Consider the following 17,375-nt stretch of genomic DNA (forward strand, 5'->3'; position numbering starts at 1 on the left):
TTATGCTGCACAGTGAAAAATAGTTGCAACAAAGTGGTGGATTTTGATTTTGGGTCTCGTTAACATGTGCCCTTAGGGCACGTGTTAAGATATACCAAAATAGAAATTCATCATTTAATGATACAAGAAATTTAATGCTTTAAAAGTCAAAATGCACAGATTAGCATTTAATAATTTCTATTTTTGCTTCCTTAACATGTGCCTTAAGGGCACAAGTTAACATTCTCCTTTGATTTTTGCAAGTCTAATTATGAAAATGGATTTTCAAGTGGTGATTTTTCAGTGGCAAGTCCAATGAATGGTGGAAACAAAGAGAGAGATGAGTTGTAGAGGGTGATAGTTGAATCTAGTGCAGAGAGTCTATAATTAAACCTATGGTCTTGCAGGATCTAATGGTAAAAATATAACTGGACCATGGTGGGAAAAAAGTATACTTCCCCATACTAAATCCCACCAGATGACAAAGGTGTTTTTCGGAAAATGTCATCTACCAAGCTTCTCTATCTATTTTTATTTTCCCGTTAATTTCTGTAGGGGAATATGCGCAGCATATAAGGTGGGTTTTCCTCTCCCAATCAACTGAATTATCTCGGTATGCATGAGTCACGAATCGAATTCCTGACCACATGCATCAGAGACCAAGACATTTATCACTTGGACCAATTCATTGTTGGTCACTTTCATTTCATTTCTTGTCAAAAACTAATTTTTCAGATATAACCTACTTATAGTTTTTTTTTTTTACGTTTTATCTCATTTTTTATGTTTATTATTTCTTTATTTTTTTTAAAAAATATAATAATTATTCATTAACCGTGTATTTTTATGTCATTTTGTACTTAAAATAACTTAATTTGTCAAACACTTTCATTTCATTCTACTAACCTTTAAGTGTAAGTTATTACTTATAAGCTAATTCTTCGACTAGAAGCTAATAAAGCCTCCATCTCAAGTTAAATTTGATAACGTTAAAAAAAAAATTAAAAAAGAAAAGAAAAAGATAATGGTGTCTTATTTAGAATTAGATGGTTGCTTCTGGCCCTTGTTAAGGAAATTAAATATAGTAAAAGCCTCTTAAAATTTGTGTAGTTGACTTTTTAAAAATATAAAAAATGATCTTTATAACACAAAAAAAATTATTTTTGTTTTATTAACTAGTGCATTAGGGGCATTAATTATAGAGCTGATATACGAGTTGACTTTGTCCATTTTTTTTTTCAATAAGCAAAAATTGAATTATAAGAAGTACATTAAATGTACTTAACCCTATGTACCAAAAAAAAAGTACTCAACCCTTACATTTTGCAAAAGTAACATTATATCCTTTGAATACATGCTAACGAAGCATTACACCAATCAGAAAAAGCAAAAGAGAAACTATTTTTTATACGACCTTATGAACCAAATTATATGATCCACTAGGGTAGGGAAGATACGTTAGGCACATTAGCCAAATCTACTCGAAACATAGTGTTGTTCCGCGTGCGCCACAAATATCTAGTTGTTGCTAACCAAATTATATGTCGACCCTTTGCATGCTTGTTATTTTTCACTAGCGAAACTAGCGAGCCAAACATGTTAAAATGCTTCCAACTTTTCTCAAAAGGTATAAAACCAACATTCAACCATTTGTAAAATTTGTGCCACAACTAGAGAAAGAACAAATGAAGGTTTCTTTATTTGCGTGGAGACTCTTGTGAAACAGGTTGCCAACAAAAACATATTTGGTAACTCGAGGCATTATCACTCCAAATGTTCACTATTATCTGTCCGGGTGTTCACTTATTTCTCTCATGCAGCTTTTTGGTTCTCTTTAGACGTTAGTTCGGTCGTAGATTGATGTTACATTGGTGGATTCTCAAAATCTACCACCACACTCAATTTATCTATTCATCAGGTGGTCAGAAAGCGTGTCACTCCTTTATGCGACTCATATGACTCTTATGTGTTCGAGTTGCGTCAAAATTTATAAAAAGTTATTAACTCAACTGTTGAACAAAGTCAAACTCTAATCCTTTTGATGGATGAAGACAAAGAACACTAATCTAGCTTCAAACTACCATTGTTGATAGTCAAGTGTCTATCTGTTTGGGATAACTAATATGTTATTCATGTTGTTTTATCGATTGACGCTTTGTAAATTTACGTAGTCTCTTTCGGTATGTGTTGTGCTGAGGTGACTACTGTTGGTATTTTAATATATCTCATTTATGTTTGTTAAAAAAATTATGTTATAACATAACATATAAATTCTGGTGTAGGCTCCAGGGTGTCGAGCTCCAAGCTTAGCAAAGAAGTCAGCACAAACATTACCCTCTCTAAGCGTATGAACAATTCTAATCCTCCGGTCTCAAGCATTAAAAAATATTATTTGAATTATGATATGTCAACTTTTGTATAAAAAATAAATAGAATTAGAATTGAAAACAGAAAAATTAAAAACTAAAATTTGAAAAACAAATTCAAAGAATAAAAATAAAAAGTGCTATATTTAGGGGAAAAAAACATAGTTAACCCCTTTCATTTATTTATTTATTTAATTTTTAAAGGATATTATACTATAATAATACCTTGGTAAGGGTAATTTACCATCTAAGAGCATTTACAAAGTAGAAATCCAATTTTGGGTATCTAAGTGGGTCCCGCGTATACAAATTACTCATTTGTAATTTTTTAATAATAGTACCTAACTAATAAGTACTCAATCTCTCCAACCCAACACCTCTTAAAAATTTTTAAATCGGTCTCACAAATAACTACACATCTCATCAATAACTCTACATCTTTATAAATGGGTCTCACAAATTCTATTAGGCACTATGAGAGAGGGTCTATTTGGTACTAAAATATATTGTGCTCTAATTGTAGTACCTAATGAGTACCATAAGGATCTAATAGATAATTACACCATTGGAGATGATCTAATGGTAATTACATAAACCCCCTAAAAATCCTACCCCGTCACTCCGATTTTGTTCTCTTCTCTCTCGTCGGTCGTCTCCGCTTCGCTCTCACCGCTGCCGCGAACTCATCTTATCGGTCACCTCGCTACGCCGCCGCGTCTCATTGTCTCACTTCACTGCATCACCAGATCTTCTCTTTCGCGTCTGAGTTAACAGGCCAGGTTCGATAACATTGTCAAGTTATTCATTTCTGAATTCGGATTTAGGTTGATTCATTCTTAAAGTTTATTTATTTTTACTATTTTCTTTGATATATTTTCTTTGTTTTGGTACCTTTGGTTCATAATTTTAGGAGAAATTTGCACTTAATGATTAGTTTTTTTGATTATTTTCAATTGCCAATGAAAAATTCAGCTCGTTTTCTTTTGCTGCTGCGTGCGTGTGAAACCAATGGCGTCAATGGTCTCTCTCTCAAACACAATCGGATTCTGTGACAGCAAAACCAAGCACAATACCCTTTTATCAACTTCTTTATGTAAGTCTCTCTCTCTCTCTCTCTCTCTCTCTCTCTCTCTCTCTCTCTCTCTCTCTCTTTCCCCGTTTAATTTTGAAATTATATTTTGAACTTCACCATAACACAGAAACCACATGATTTATAAGTATGTTTAATTTTATAATTTATCAGTGGATTTGAATATGTTGATGATAAGTGGCAACAGGTTATGTAAGCAAAGTAATTCAATGTTTTCTTTTGATTAAAAACTTGGAATTGTTATCTGGAATTTACTCATCAGTGGGTATGTATTATTTAGGTAATCTAAACTCCAGTTCAAATATAGTTGACATGAAGATACTATTGCGGCGCAGTTGTAAAAAAGTTGGACATGACCAAAAATGTTTTCGACTATATGGCCTATTTGGAGGGAGAAAAGATAATAATGACAAAAGTTATGATGCACCTTCTAAGGTTTGCTAGCAAACTTTGTTTTCTAGCTCTTCAGTACATTGATATGTTATGTATATATTCATTGATAGGATTACAAGTTTTTTCCTCTTTCACACTCATTAGTGCGATCGTTTTTCTCTCAATCTTTATCCATTACATGTGTGTTTCGTTTCATTGAACTCCTCTGATTATTGCAGTTACTCTCTCATAGAGCAACACCTTGTAAACATCCAGTTTTCAGTAAGTTTGTGTTTGCAGTTTGTCAATTTTTGCAACTAATTTTCTGTTTATTTACTTGTTAAGTGTTTGAATATGTGTAATTAATTTATTTTGGATTTAAGTTTTTTATTAGATTGTCAATCAATTGTAGTAGTAATAGTTACATCAACATTAATCTCAATTCAATTTTATCTTCTTTTTCCTGTATAGCTTCTCAAAGTAGTTTGTTAGGCATCCCCAAGAAGCAAACAAATGCATTGAGGGTGTCATTTTGTCCCAAAATCGAGCTGTGTGGACCTCGTTTCTGTAACAAATTGAATCCTCAACATAAACTCCCTAGGGACGTGATTGTAAGATCTGAGATTACTGCAGGAGACGGCTATTCAATACCCGGTTTGTATTAAAATGTCTTGTTTGTTTAGGTTAAAATGGAAGGCCTGTTCTGTATGTGATGTGATGGTTGATCTTCAATTTATTGCAGAACTGAAATTGGAAGCAAAAGTTAGGGGAGTTTGTTTTTATGCTGTTACTTCTTTTGCTGCTATATTTCTTTTTATGTTTATGCTGGTTGGACATCCATTTGTGCTCCTGTTTGATCATTACCGGAGAAAGTTCCATTATTTTGTTGCCAAAGTCTGGGCTATGTTGACTGTGACCCCGTTTTTCAAAATCGAATATGAAGGGTTGGAGAATCTACCGCCTCCAGATACTCCCGCCGTGTATGTTTCTAATCATCAGAGTTTTCTAGACATCTATACTCTTCTTACTCTGGGAAGAAGTTTTAAATTCATAAGCAAGACTGGGATATTCCTTTATCCGATAATTGGGTGGGCAATGTTTCTTTTGGGTGTTATTCCTTTGAAGCGCATGGACAGCCGAAGCCAGATGGTATTCTTTCACCATTGTTTTTTGCAGCTAATTTTAACCAGTTCTTCTTGATTGAATCTCAGTTTTCTTTTAAATTACCTCTCCCCATGGATTTCAAGATACCGATATCTCTCAAATCATGGTTGTCTTTGCTTCTTCATGTATAGGACTGTCTTAAACGGTGCATGGGTCTGATCAAGAAAGGAGCCTCTGTTTTTTTCTTCCCAGAGGGTACACGCACTAAAGATGGAAACTTAGGTGTATTCAAGGTTAGTTTTCATGCAATCATTTAAACCTTTGTAGATTAGATAATCATGATTTAGAAGCTAACAATTGTAGATAGTTGAGTTATTTATATGTTCTTGAGAAAAATAGCACATAACCTGGAAAAAAATAAGGTATCAAAATTATAGCCGGAAAAAAAAAATATAGCCGAAAAATAACAAAGTAAAACTGAAATAATATACTGTATTTCATATGTACTGATAATATTATGTCCTATAATACCTACCCTTCCTAAATACCCAAACCAAAACCACCTATCTATCTCATTTACTACTACTGTAGCACACCTAAAACTCTAAGCATACTGATATTCTAATGCTATTTTCATCTTGTTGGAAATATATATCACTTAAAGAAAACACCCTAAAGCTCTTCGATGGCCTAAATAAACCATAAACTTTGCTGGATATATAGCTCAAGCAGGAAGGTACATATGGGAATTCGGAGGAATGACATGGACTATGTCAAAATACGAAGCTTCTTATAGAGAGAAGTATAGCTTTTGGTGGGAAATTGACTTGCAAGCCCGTGACATTGTTGACTAGGCACGAATTGTATGATTGTATCTTGTGTTATAATGTATATGTATATACATATAGAAGGGATCCGTTGACTCCAAGGGTAACTCTACTCTTTAGAGTTACTCCAAATTTTGACCCTTGATTTCAATATTAATCGATGGCTATGATTATTACTAATAATCCCTGGTGTGAGGTTTTCCTACTCCTTCACCGTAAACTACATGTGAGGCTGCAGTCGTGAACAACAGTTAGTACAGCAAAGTAGTACAATTGGGACAAGGCAACAACCACAACATTACTAACTTAACAAGGCTTGTAAAGAAAAAAGAATCATGATAATTTAAAATGAAACATTGGCTTCACCCTGAGTACATATTTTATTTACCATGGTCTTGAGGTCGATTTTCTTCATTCCTGTCTTCACATGAGAATGACATGCTTAGGACTGGGATGCTAATTTACCTAGATAGGGAGCGTTACACATTCAAATTGAGATCTATTCTTTTCAAGTCTTTTATTTTGCTGTACCTATTTATTTTTAGTAGAGATTTCATTTCAATGAACTGACTGTCAACTTTTATTTTTTCCCTTGGGGGGGATGTACAGAAAGGAGCTTTCAGCATTGCTGTGAAGACTAAAGTACCAGTTGTACCAATTACCCTTATTGGAACTGGCCAAATCATGCCAGCAGGAAGGGAGGGTATAGTAAACTTAGGTTCCGTGAAAGTTGTTATACATAAACCTATAGATGGAAATGATCCTGACATGCTATGCAAAGAAGCTAGGAATAAAATCGAAAGTGCGCTAACTCATGCCTGAAAAATGTATTGCAAAAGACGTCTGTAAATTTCTATTACATGAATATCGAACCCCTTGTGCCTTGAAACAAATTGGAAAGGTAAAATGCCTGCCTCTTTCCTGATTAAGGACAATTAGTACCTTTTAGCAAGGAAAATTATGTATTTTACAGGTCATCTGTGCCTCTGGTCAGATATATGTTTATTATTCTGGTGTACTCCACATTTTGTTATTGTTATAAGATCACAATTTTGCATTTCAGTCTTGTGTGCAGATTGGGATTTTTTCTTTGGAGAACTGAAATGAATTATCTTGTTCATACTAAACTTTTTGTTACTTCCTCCAGTGCAGTCATAAGCTCTTTCAGCGAATTTTGTTTCATGTTGAAGCACCAGGTGTACTAGCTGTGAGTTTGTAGCTCTTCAGGTGTTGAAGTTATTTGTTCAATCTTTGTCTGTCATATTGGTTCCTCCACATTTTTCTTTCAGTACTATGGAGGATGGAGGCTGTGAGATTGTTCATTACATCTGCTGCCTCAAAGGGTTGATTTGCTGTTTTCATACTTACATATCATATCATACAGAAGAATTAAATGAGAGTGGAGATATGCAAATTAAAACGGCCTTACTTGTGAAGTCCTTTACCGTTGGCAAGAGAACATTAAAAAAAATTAAAACTAATTTTTATGTAAAAACTGCTTAGCAGGATTTTAGTATATGAGTGTTTTTTTGTTGATGGCATGATAGGGTTTTTTTCGCCAAAAATCTGTTTTTGTACAGGTGTTATTATTTGTGTTATCATGCCAAAGGGATTATAGGATTTTCTAGAAATTTAAATTGCTCAAATTGCTCTTGGTGATTAATGTTGATTAACAATTTTGTTAGATTAGAAGAAATGTACATATTTGCTGTTTACATATATAATTACATTCATATTCTTCAAATCATTAAAATAATTTTTTAAGGGCCAGTTAGTCATTCATTAGTTTATTTTTTTCATTCTTTATCATTTTTATGTATTCGGGTGTACTTGTTTTGCTCATCGTTTTATCTCCAGGTTGTGCTAAAATGTCTACTCATGCTATCAAATGTGTCTTCTTTAGTTATTCTTGTGTCATGTATTACTCTCGTACACATTGTTTCTACACCTTTGCAGATATTACATTCTTTGATGACATAATTTGCCAACTCATTAGGTTATGCTTATTTCCTATTTTGAATCTATTGAGTCCACTCTTCAATTATTCGTGTCTCCAAAAACTATAGATACATCACCATCAATCTCTCCATTACCTTTGAACCGGTATGGCACCTATGATAGAAAGTTTAGATCACATGCATTCACCAACAAAAAAAAAAAGTTTAGATCACATGCTTTAGCTCCTGCTTCAAGTGTCCTCATCCTTGATTCGGCTCTTGATTTTTCCATTGACACTTGTAACCCTCATCCTATCTATAATTTCCTTTCATACCATTGATTATCTCCACCTATCGTGCTTTTGTTTCTGCACTTTCATTTGTTTTTATTCCTAAGACTATTTAGGAAGCATTATCCCGTCTAGGGTGGAGGCAAACCATACTTGATGAAATGTCAACGTTGATGAAATGTCAACATTAGACTATGATGATATTGATACTTGGGATCTTGTTACACTTCCTTCTGGGAAATCTATTGTTGCTTGCAAGTGGATATTTAGTGTTAAGAGTGGCCCTAATGGACAAGTAGATCGATTGAAAGCTCGCCTAGTAGCAAAGGGATACACTTAAGTTCATGGTCAAGATTACAGTGACACTATTTCTATAATTGCAAAGACGGCATCGATTCACCTCTTTTTGGCCATGGTTGCCATGAAATATTGTCCTCTATTTCAGTTGGATATCAAGAATGCCTTCTTGCATGATGATTTTCTTGGATTTGTTTCTCGGGAGTAACATAATCTCGTATGCAAATTGCATAAGTCTTTGTATGGCTTGAAACAAATACCTAGGGCATGGTTTGGAAGACTTAGCAAAGTCTTGCAACAATTTTGGATGATCCGTTGTAAGGTTGGTAACTGCATTTTTACTAAATGCTTGTCATCAAATAAATATATCTACCATGTGATTTCTATTGTATTTACAAGTGTATCAAGGCTTTAAAACAATATCTATTTTAGAAATTTCACACTAAGTACTTAGGTCATCTTTGTTACTTTCTTGGGATTGAGGTAGCTCAATCGAAGCCTAGTATTGCTATCTCTCAAAGGAAGTATGCATTTGATATATTGGAGGAGAGACAAGTCTTACAAATCGCAAGCTAGTTGAAACTCTCATGGACCATAATGTAAAGCTTATTCCTAGTCTGGGAGAACCCTGTCATAATCCAGGTAGTTACCGGAGACTAGTGGGTAAATTGAATTATCTCACCATGACTAGACTTGACATATCTTTTTCAGACAATGTAATAAGTCAATTCTTCAACTCTCTTTATGACAGGAATTAGCGGCGGTACTAGGGGTGAGTTGAGGTGGGCCACACACCCCCATTGCTAAAAAACTTTTTTTTTTTCTCTAGTTTATTTTATAACTATAGTATTAGTTCAAATATATTATAAATAATTTCAAATCATAATTTGTTATATGTATTAGTACAAATATTAATATAAATATTAATTTCGAGTTTATTATTAATGATTGTAAGTCGGTTGATACACATATTAGTTCAACTATTAATTCATATGCTATTATTGATTTAAGTAACTCGGTACACGTAAAGTATATTAATCAACTTTGACTTTCTTTGACAAAAAATAGCAGATAGCTGGTTGAATTTGTAATATTGGTAAAACTATCAATTAAACTAGCCTATAAATATGAAATGACATAAGAAAATGAGAATAAATCAAATTACACCAGTGTAACATAATGTTAAAGTAATTAAAAAATGTTTTGACGAAAAACTACTTAAGCAATATTTTAATTGATTTAAGGCCCCAATTTTTTGGAGACCATGGGTTGGGGCCTAGTTGCCCTAGCCCAATACCGGGCACATTCGTTGAGTGAATGATCCTTGATTTTCAGACCTAGATTTACTTCTTTGTTTGTCGGAGTGAAGTGTTGTTGAATAGGACTGAGTTGCTTCTGACACTTGAGGGTCGCTGGAGCGAAGACATGGCGAGCAGGGATATTTACATTTTGACTTGATTCACTCCTAGTTCGTGTATACGTTTGACTCTTCTCGTCCGACAATGCCCAAAAAGTGGTGGAAGATCCCTAACTGCACAAAAGTATAAGTAAATAATTAAATATCATTGAATATGGTTACCTGAAGTAGTGTAAAAAAACCTGCCAAACACTTCATCTTAGGGATGGTGGCAATGTTCAACACCTTCAGGTATACCAACACAACAATGCCCCGATGCAAATGCATGCTTACCTTATATGCGTCCACTTTAGCTCGACGTGTAGCTGCAAAAATATTTTTAGTGGCAAAAATATTTTATTAACAAACTCACCATAACATAAGACTTTTTTTTTTTTAGCAGCAAAAATTTTTTATTAACAAACTCACAATAACTTAAAACATTTTATTTTTTTTAATATAAGTTTGCATAATAAAAATATAAATCGCACAGAAAGGCGCAGAACGCCACTAGTAAAAAATAAATTAAGTTGTAAAAATAAATTTGTAACTTGGAGACGCCAACCCCGTATAGAGATAGTAAAGACTTATCGAAGGGGCCTGCTAAAAATACAAGACTTATTGAAGGTGTTGGATGTTTCCATATTTCCTCTCAAGCGGTCAAGTTATTTATTCATTTTCGAAGCAACAAAACATTAACAAAAATACAAGATCAACAAATATGGATAAAAAATAGAGAGAACAAAATCAATAAAATTCATCACAACATGGTTCATTAGTTAACCAGCGAACGTTTTACACGTGGTTCATTACTTAATTAGCAAACAAAACCAATTCTGGAAAAAGAAAAAAAAAATAAAAAGTGTAAATTTGAGCAAATGTGCAAAAACCACTTTTTTTTACTCAAAACAACGATATTCATTCATTCATTCAAATTCATAAGGAATACGTCAATCGAAATCATTACAAATTCAATTTCGCTACAAACTAATAAGGATGAAACTGCAAACAGACTCACAACATATGAGGTAATAGCATAAAACGGCCTAATGTCTATGACAAAGCCTATAATTGATATGACAAACTTCAAATGTCCGGAATAATCATGCATCCGGATCTGCAACGTTGATGATGCTAAAGTCATTGAATCTGCACCGAGTTTGGATCGAAACAAACTTGTAAATCTGAATAAAAAAACAAACACCGTACCAAGACGAGACGAACACCGTACTAAGATGGGATAAACAAACCAAAGACTCCGCACTAAGACGGGATTAAAACAAACCAGATGAAAAAATCTCAAAAGAGAAAACTAAAATAAAACCTAAAAGTATGTGAATATCACTTGTTTAAATGAAAAGAAATAAAAAACAACCAAGAGGAGTGATTCCGGATCAAAATTGATCCTAAACCACCCCTCTCTAATAATAAACCAAGAAAACCTGAAGGAAAATCGTATTTAAAACAGAGTGTAAAACGCAGCGGAAATTAAAATTTTCCTTCGATGGATCCTTGCGAATGGACATGATCAGGGTTTCGGTTATTACCTTTGAAGAACAATTCCTCGATTCTGAATTGATCACAAGCACCGCACGATCGCAACACCTCTAGCTGGTCCACACGAACAGTTTCCGTTCACCTCTTAGTGCTAGCTGCAAGACGACGGTAGAGGGAGATTAGGGTTTTAGAGAATTTTAGGGTTTCTCTAAAATTAGGATTATGTGTGTAACAACAAGACTGAATTGCATAAGGCTCTATTTATAGAGCTTCTTATGTTGTCTTCAGGCCAAAGCGGTTATTGGACTTCGCAAGCCCAATAACCTACTGTTACTAATCGCACCCCACTAATAAGTCATACTTATTTCTCCCGTCATTAACTGTCCTTATGTGTGTGACACTGTAGGTTCCTATGACGTTGGCAATAATATTAATCTCAATATTATAAACAGTGAGCGGTATCTAACAACACATCACTGCTACCCAAGTCACAAGAATGTCACGTGATCTGACAAACCTTTCCGTGATAAATATCTTGTGTATAATTACCCTTTTACCCTTATGTCTATATTGAACACAAGACCCTTGCTAAGTTCAATATTGGGCCCATAGACATATCTCCTGTTATGTAGGAGGGGCAAATTCCATCTACGTCACTCATGTCCCTCAGCATGATTCGTGGAATACCCATCAACCAACTTTATAGTCATCCTGTTACGGATAACGTTTGAATGGCAACAAGGTAATACACTCCTACATCTAGGGTACATAGTGATTTCAGGTCGAAGGGTGGAATACACCACTTATCACTATGAGAATATCTTATGACATTTCATAACACACTATGTAGTATTCTCACGGTGGGTCAATCCGATACAAATGTTACCCTTAACATTTATATCTATGTGAAGACTTGATAACTCTTTATCTATGATCCGTGAGATGTGACCATCAGTCTACCAACATAATAGCCTCTATGCTTTAATGTTATCTCATTTCACTTTAAAGCTTGACTACGGATGCTTCAAGAATAGTGTTCTTATGTTTAATGGATTCTCACGATTAAGTCATACTTAACGTTCCACTTAATGAACTAACTATTCTAGGGACTTTATTACTTTAACACATAAACATAATAAAGAAGAGCCTTTTTTTAATAAATGAATTATTCAATACAAGTATCATGCAATCATAAATAATTGGCCTCTAGGGCTTACACCAACAATCTCCCACTAGCACTAGAGCCAATCAGGCATACTCCTAATACCTATGCTCCTAGTATGGCCATCATGCTTCGGCTGAGCAAGAGGTTTTGTAAGTGGGTCAGCAGCATTGTCGAGTGTTGGTACTCTTTTTTCTTCACATCTCCTCTATCAATTATTTCTCGAATAAGATGATAGCGCCTGAGTATATGTTTGGACTTTTGGTGAGATCTAGGCTCCTTAGCTTGTGCAATTGCGCCATTGTTATCACAAAATAGATCAATGAGATCCACAATGCTAGGGAATATGCCAAGTTCAGTAATGAACTTCTTTATCCAAACAGCTTCCTTTGCTGCATTTGATGCGGCAATGTACTCAGCTTCCGTTGTAGAATCAGCAACTGTATCTTGCTTTGAACTCTTCCAGCTCACAGCGCCACCATTTATGCAAAACACAAAGCCAGACTGCGATCTAAAATCATTCCTATCTGTCTGGAAGCTAGCATCAGTGTAACCAATTACATTTGGCTCTTCTTGACCTCCATATATTAGGAATGAGTCCTTAGTCCTTCTTAGGTACTTAAGGATATTCTTGACAGCTACCCAATGAGCCTCACCAGGATCAGACTGATATCGACTCGTTGCGCTTAAGGCATATGAAACATCTGGACGAGTACATATCATGGCATACATGATAGATCCTATAGCTGATGCATAAGGAATCTTACTCATGCGATCCCTTTCTTCCTTATACGAAGGGGATTGTGTTTTCGAAAGACACAAGCCATGCTGCATATCATGCATATTAAAGCGTCTCAGCACTTTATCTATGTATGTACTCTGACTTAAGCCAAGTAGTTTCTGAGATCTATCTCTATAGATTCTTATTCCTAATATATAGGCTGCTTCACCCAGATCTTTCATAGAAAAGCAATTCCCTAACCAAGTTTTAACTTGTTGCAATGTAGGGATGTCGTTTCCTATAAGTAATATGTCATCTACATACAATACTAGGAACACGACTATGCTCCCACTAACCTTCTTGTAAACACAAGGTTCATCTTCATTCTTGATGAATCCAAACTGTTTCACAGTTTCATCAAAACGAAGATTCCAACTTCTGGAAGCTTGCTTCAATCCGTAGATTGATCGCTGTAATTTGCATATCTTTTTGGCTTCACCTGGAATGCAAAAACCTTCAGGTTGTGTCATGTACACATCCTCAAGGAGACTCCCATTAAGGAAGGCAGTTTTTACATCCATCTGCCAAATTTCATAATCATAGTATGCGGCGATGGCAAGTAAGATCCGAATGGATTTAATCATCGCAACTGGTGAAAAGGTTTCATCATAGTCTACGCCATGAATTTGTTTGAAATCTTTAGCAACCAATCGCGCTTTATAGGTCTGTACCTTTCCATCCATGTCCGTCTTCTTCTTGAAGACCCATTTGCATCCTATGGGCTTGACCCCATCAGGAGCTTCCACCAAGTTCCAAACTTGGTTTGTGTACATGGAATCCATTTCAGATTTCATGGCTTCAAGCCACTTCTCAGATTCAGGGCCAGTAATGGCCTCTTGGTAAGTCACAAGTTCATCTTGATCCATGAGTAATACATCACCTTGTTCCGATATGAGATATCCATATCTTTCAGGTTCTTGACGTATCCTGTTGGACCTACGTGGTTCTTGTGTTACATGAGAAGGATTCTCTGTCACAACATCTTGTGCATCCTGCTCTTGTTCCTCCATTGGTGTGTCATTACTTTGTGGATCGTGAATTTCTTCAAGATCTACTTTCATCCCACTGATTCCTTTGGAAACAAAGTCCTTTTCTAGGAATACTCCTGTTCGAGCGACAAACACTTTGCCCTCAGAAGGATTGTAGAAGTGATATCCTTTCGTCTCTTTTGGATATCCCACAAAGAAGCACTTGTCAGATTTAGGTTCAAGTTTAGTAGAAATTTGACGTTTTACATAAACTTCGCAACCCCAAATCTTTAAGTAAGACATATGTGGTTTCTTGCCACTCTATATCTCATATGGTGTCTTTTCAACCGTTTTAGAAGGAACACGGTTAAGTGTATAAGCTGCTGTTAATAGAGCATGTCCCCAAAAGGAGTTTGGAAGATCAGCGTGACTCATCATTGACCGTACCATGTCCAAAAGGGTTCGGTTTCTTCTCTCAGATACACCATTCCATTGTGGTGCTCCAGGAGGAGTGAGTTGGGATAGGATCCCACACTCTTTTAGATGGTCATGAAACTCTAGGCTTAAATACTCACCTCCTCGATCTGATCGAAGGGTTTTGATTTTCTTTCCTAGTTGGTTTTGCACTTCATTTTTAAATTCTTTGAACTTTTCAAAGGATTCGGATTTATGCTTCATTAGATACACATATCCATATCTACTGTAGTCATCAGTAAATGTGATGAAGTATTGAAAACCTCCTCTAGCATGTGTGTTCAATGGTCCACATACATCAGTATGTATGAGAGTCAAGAGATCACTTGCCCTTTCACCTTTACCAGTGAATGGGGTCTTTGTCATTTTTCCCAATAAGCAAGATCTGCATGTTTCAAAAGATTCATAATCAAATGAATCCAAGAGCCCATCTTTATGGAGCTTGGAAATACGTTTCTCATTTATATGGCCTAAACGACAGTGCCAAAGGTATGTAGGATTTAACTCATTAGGTTTAATCCTTTTTGTATCAATGTTATAAATTGGCATTTCAAGATCAAGAATATATAATCCATTACTCATTTGTGTTGTGGCATAAAAGATATCATTTAAATAAATGGAGCAACAATTGTTCTTTATTATAAATGGAAAGCCAAGTTTATCCAAACAAGAAACGGAAATAATATTCCTGCTAATGGCAGGTACATAAAAACAGTTCTCTAACTGTATTATTAAACCAGAAGGTAAAGTCAAATTAAAAACTCCTACAGCTAATGCGGCAACTCTTGCTCCAGTTCCCACTCGTAGGTCGACTTCTCCTTTAGCCAAATCTTTACTCCTTTGCAGCCCCTGCACATTAGTACAAATGTGAGAACCACATCCGGTATCTAATACTCATGTAGAAGTAGATAAATTAATTTCAATAACAAAGATACCTGTTGAGTTGGAACTCTCTATTCCATTCTTCTTGTCCTCCAGGTATTTTGGGCAGTTCCTCTTCCAATGTCCAGTCTTGTTACAGTGGAAGCACTTACCCTCCTTTGCAATGCCACCAGTAGGCTTCAAAGCTTTAGGGTTAGGTTTGGGTTTGACAACTTCCTTGCCCTTCCCTTTTCCGCCCTTTCCTTTGTTGCCCTTGTGATTCCCATTGCCGATCATTAGAACTTGATTTGACTTCCCTTTTGATCTCATGTTTTGTTCAGCTTGTCTCAACATGTTTAATAGTTGTGGTAGAGTTTTCTCCATGTCTGACATGGTGAAGTTCAGCACAAACTGATTAAAGCTCTCCAGCAACGATTGCAGGATGAGATCAGTTGCAAGCTCATCACCGAGCGGAAATCCCAATTTTGCCAAGTTCCCCACGTACCCAATCATCTTGAGAACGTGTGGACTTACAGGAGATCCTTCAGCTAGCTTAGCTTGAAAAAGGGCTTTGGAAACCTCAAACCTCTCAATTCTGGCTTGCTCTTGGTAAAGCGTTTTCAAGTGTTCGATCATATCGAATGCATTCATTTCCTCATGTTGCTTCTGAAGCTCTGAGGTCATGGTAGCCAGCATGAGACATTTTGCATCCAAGGCATCATCAACACGCTTCTGATAAGCGTCCCTTTGAGCCTTAGGAGCATTGGCAGCAGGTTCCTCCTCAGGGTCAGGCTGAGGTTCCTATATAGCATACAGCTGTTTCTCGTGCATGAGGACTATCCTCAAGTTACGATGCCAATCGAGAAAATTTGTCCCAGACAATTTCTCTTTGTCAAGAATGATTCACATAATACTATTTGATGTGTTGTTGTTTGTCATGATGATCTACATTATAAGAAAGTGAAGATATAAGTATTAAATAATTTTAAGTCATATTTAATTAGGCATTTAATTAAACATGCGCCTCCCACTATTTTACTCAAAACAAATGACCCTCGACATTTGATTCGGAAAATCCCGTTGGAAGATTTTCTAGTGGGAATGAGATCCATATTTTACTATGTTCTAAGTCAGCGTTGGACTGATTACACAAAACATAGTTATTTTAGGTAGGAAACTCCTTTCCAATTGTATCTCATACAACTCTCATATCATTTTCGTTGGGTGAATAACACTTATTCTAATCCATCATATGGATTAACCCAACACTTGCTTCTAAAATCATATAATCATATTATATTTCTTTTAGTTAAGTTAGACCCAATGAATAACAATCGAGTAAACTGGTTACCTCACCGCAACTTATCAATATAGACAATGCACTTTACATTGGCAAAACCTACATTGATCGATATTGATCTTGAAGGGTGCTATTCTTTGGAAAGCATAAAACTTAATATAGATTCTTTTGAGGGTTTTTATTTAATTAGATCTCACCTCACCACGGCTTACATATAATAACGTCACTCCAATCATAACATGCATCAACATACATAATATAATAAAATGACATGGTTATGGCCCCTAGCAAAATTTTGTTCCCTCAAGCCAATGAGAGAACCTATGTTATTCCTAAGAACGATCTATGCTTCTCCAAGTTAGATCTCCATGGTTGTCCTTCCTGTCCTGTTTACTAATCTTATATTACATTACTATAAGAATACTCGCGTTACATGCGAGGGAGTATGAGATGAGAAGAGAATTACATCAAGAGATATAAGAGAGGCACGACATGCAGGCCGTATTTAAAATCCCAAACAAAACAAAATAAAAGGACTAAGGCCATAACCATTCATCATGCAATTCAATAACAATAAACACATAGTTATTATCATTAAATTAGCCCAATTAATAAAATACCATGATTGATCACTTTAATGAGCACAACACTTGTACTATATTTCAGGATACAAA

The 17,375-nt window shown here is 35.4% G+C and overlaps 2 protein-coding genes across 4 annotated transcripts; one reads left to right on the forward strand and one right to left on the reverse strand.

Annotated features, from left to right (window-relative positions):
* The first annotated feature begins 2,943 nt into the window (after positions 1-2,943).
* LOC123895572 (1-acyl-sn-glycerol-3-phosphate acyltransferase BAT2, chloroplastic) lies at positions 2,944-7,486 on the forward strand. 3 transcript variants are annotated; one of them, XR_006804411.1, is made up of 9 exons: positions 2,944-3,124; positions 3,318-3,438; positions 3,716-3,870; positions 4,047-4,089; positions 4,279-4,461; positions 4,550-4,956; positions 5,103-5,204; positions 6,348-6,639; positions 6,891-7,486. XR_006804411.1 is itself a non-coding variant. In XM_045946009.1 (8 exons), the coding sequence occupies exons 2-8, from the start codon at positions 3,354-3,356 to the stop codon at positions 6,558-6,560; spliced, it is 1,188 nt and encodes a 395-aa protein (XP_045801965.1). In that variant the 5' UTR covers positions 2,944-3,124; positions 3,318-3,353; the 3' UTR covers positions 6,561-6,800. The 3 variants fall into 3 exon arrangements, 1 of the variants encoding a protein (XP_045801965.1); XR_006804410.1 differs by having other exon boundaries at positions 6,886-7,480; XM_045946009.1 differs by lacking the exon at positions 6,891-7,486 and having other exon boundaries at positions 6,348-6,800.
* Positions 7,487-15,251: 7,765 nt separating this feature from the next.
* LOC123895583 lies at positions 15,252-15,820 on the reverse strand. Its single transcript, XM_045946024.1, has 2 exons — positions 15,476-15,820; positions 15,252-15,389 (listed from the first exon to the last, which is right to left on the reverse strand). Exons 1-2 carry the CDS (start codon positions 15,792-15,794, stop codon positions 15,373-15,375), a joined length of 336 nt encoding a protein of 111 aa, XP_045801980.1. The 5' UTR covers positions 15,795-15,820; the 3' UTR covers positions 15,252-15,372.
* Between the last annotated feature and the right edge of the window lie 1,555 nt (positions 15,821-17,375).

This window comes from Trifolium pratense, linkage group LG7, assembly GCF_020283565.1.
Source record: "Trifolium pratense cultivar HEN17-A07 linkage group LG7, ARS_RC_1.1, whole genome shotgun sequence".
Classification (NCBI taxonomy): Eukaryota; Viridiplantae; Streptophyta; class Magnoliopsida; order Fabales; family Fabaceae; genus Trifolium; species Trifolium pratense.

Bases quoted from the DNA above. Each gene is read 5' to 3' on its own strand.
- LOC123895572 (XM_045946009.1), top strand. From the start codon at position 3,354: ATGGCGTCAATGGTCTCTCTCTCAAACACAATCGGATTCTGTGACAGC. The intron at 4,462-4,549 runs GTTTGTATTAAA...AATTTATTGCAG, and splicing joins AGACGGCTATTCAATACCCG to AACTGAAATTGGAAGCAAAA. The intron at 5,205-6,347 runs GTTAGTTTTCAT...GGGGATGTACAG, and splicing joins GAAACTTAGGTGTATTCAAG to AAAGGAGCTTTCAGCATTGC.
- LOC123895583 (XM_045946024.1), bottom strand. From the start codon at position 15,794: ATGTCAGACATGGAGAAAACTCTACCACAACTATTAAACATGTTGAGA.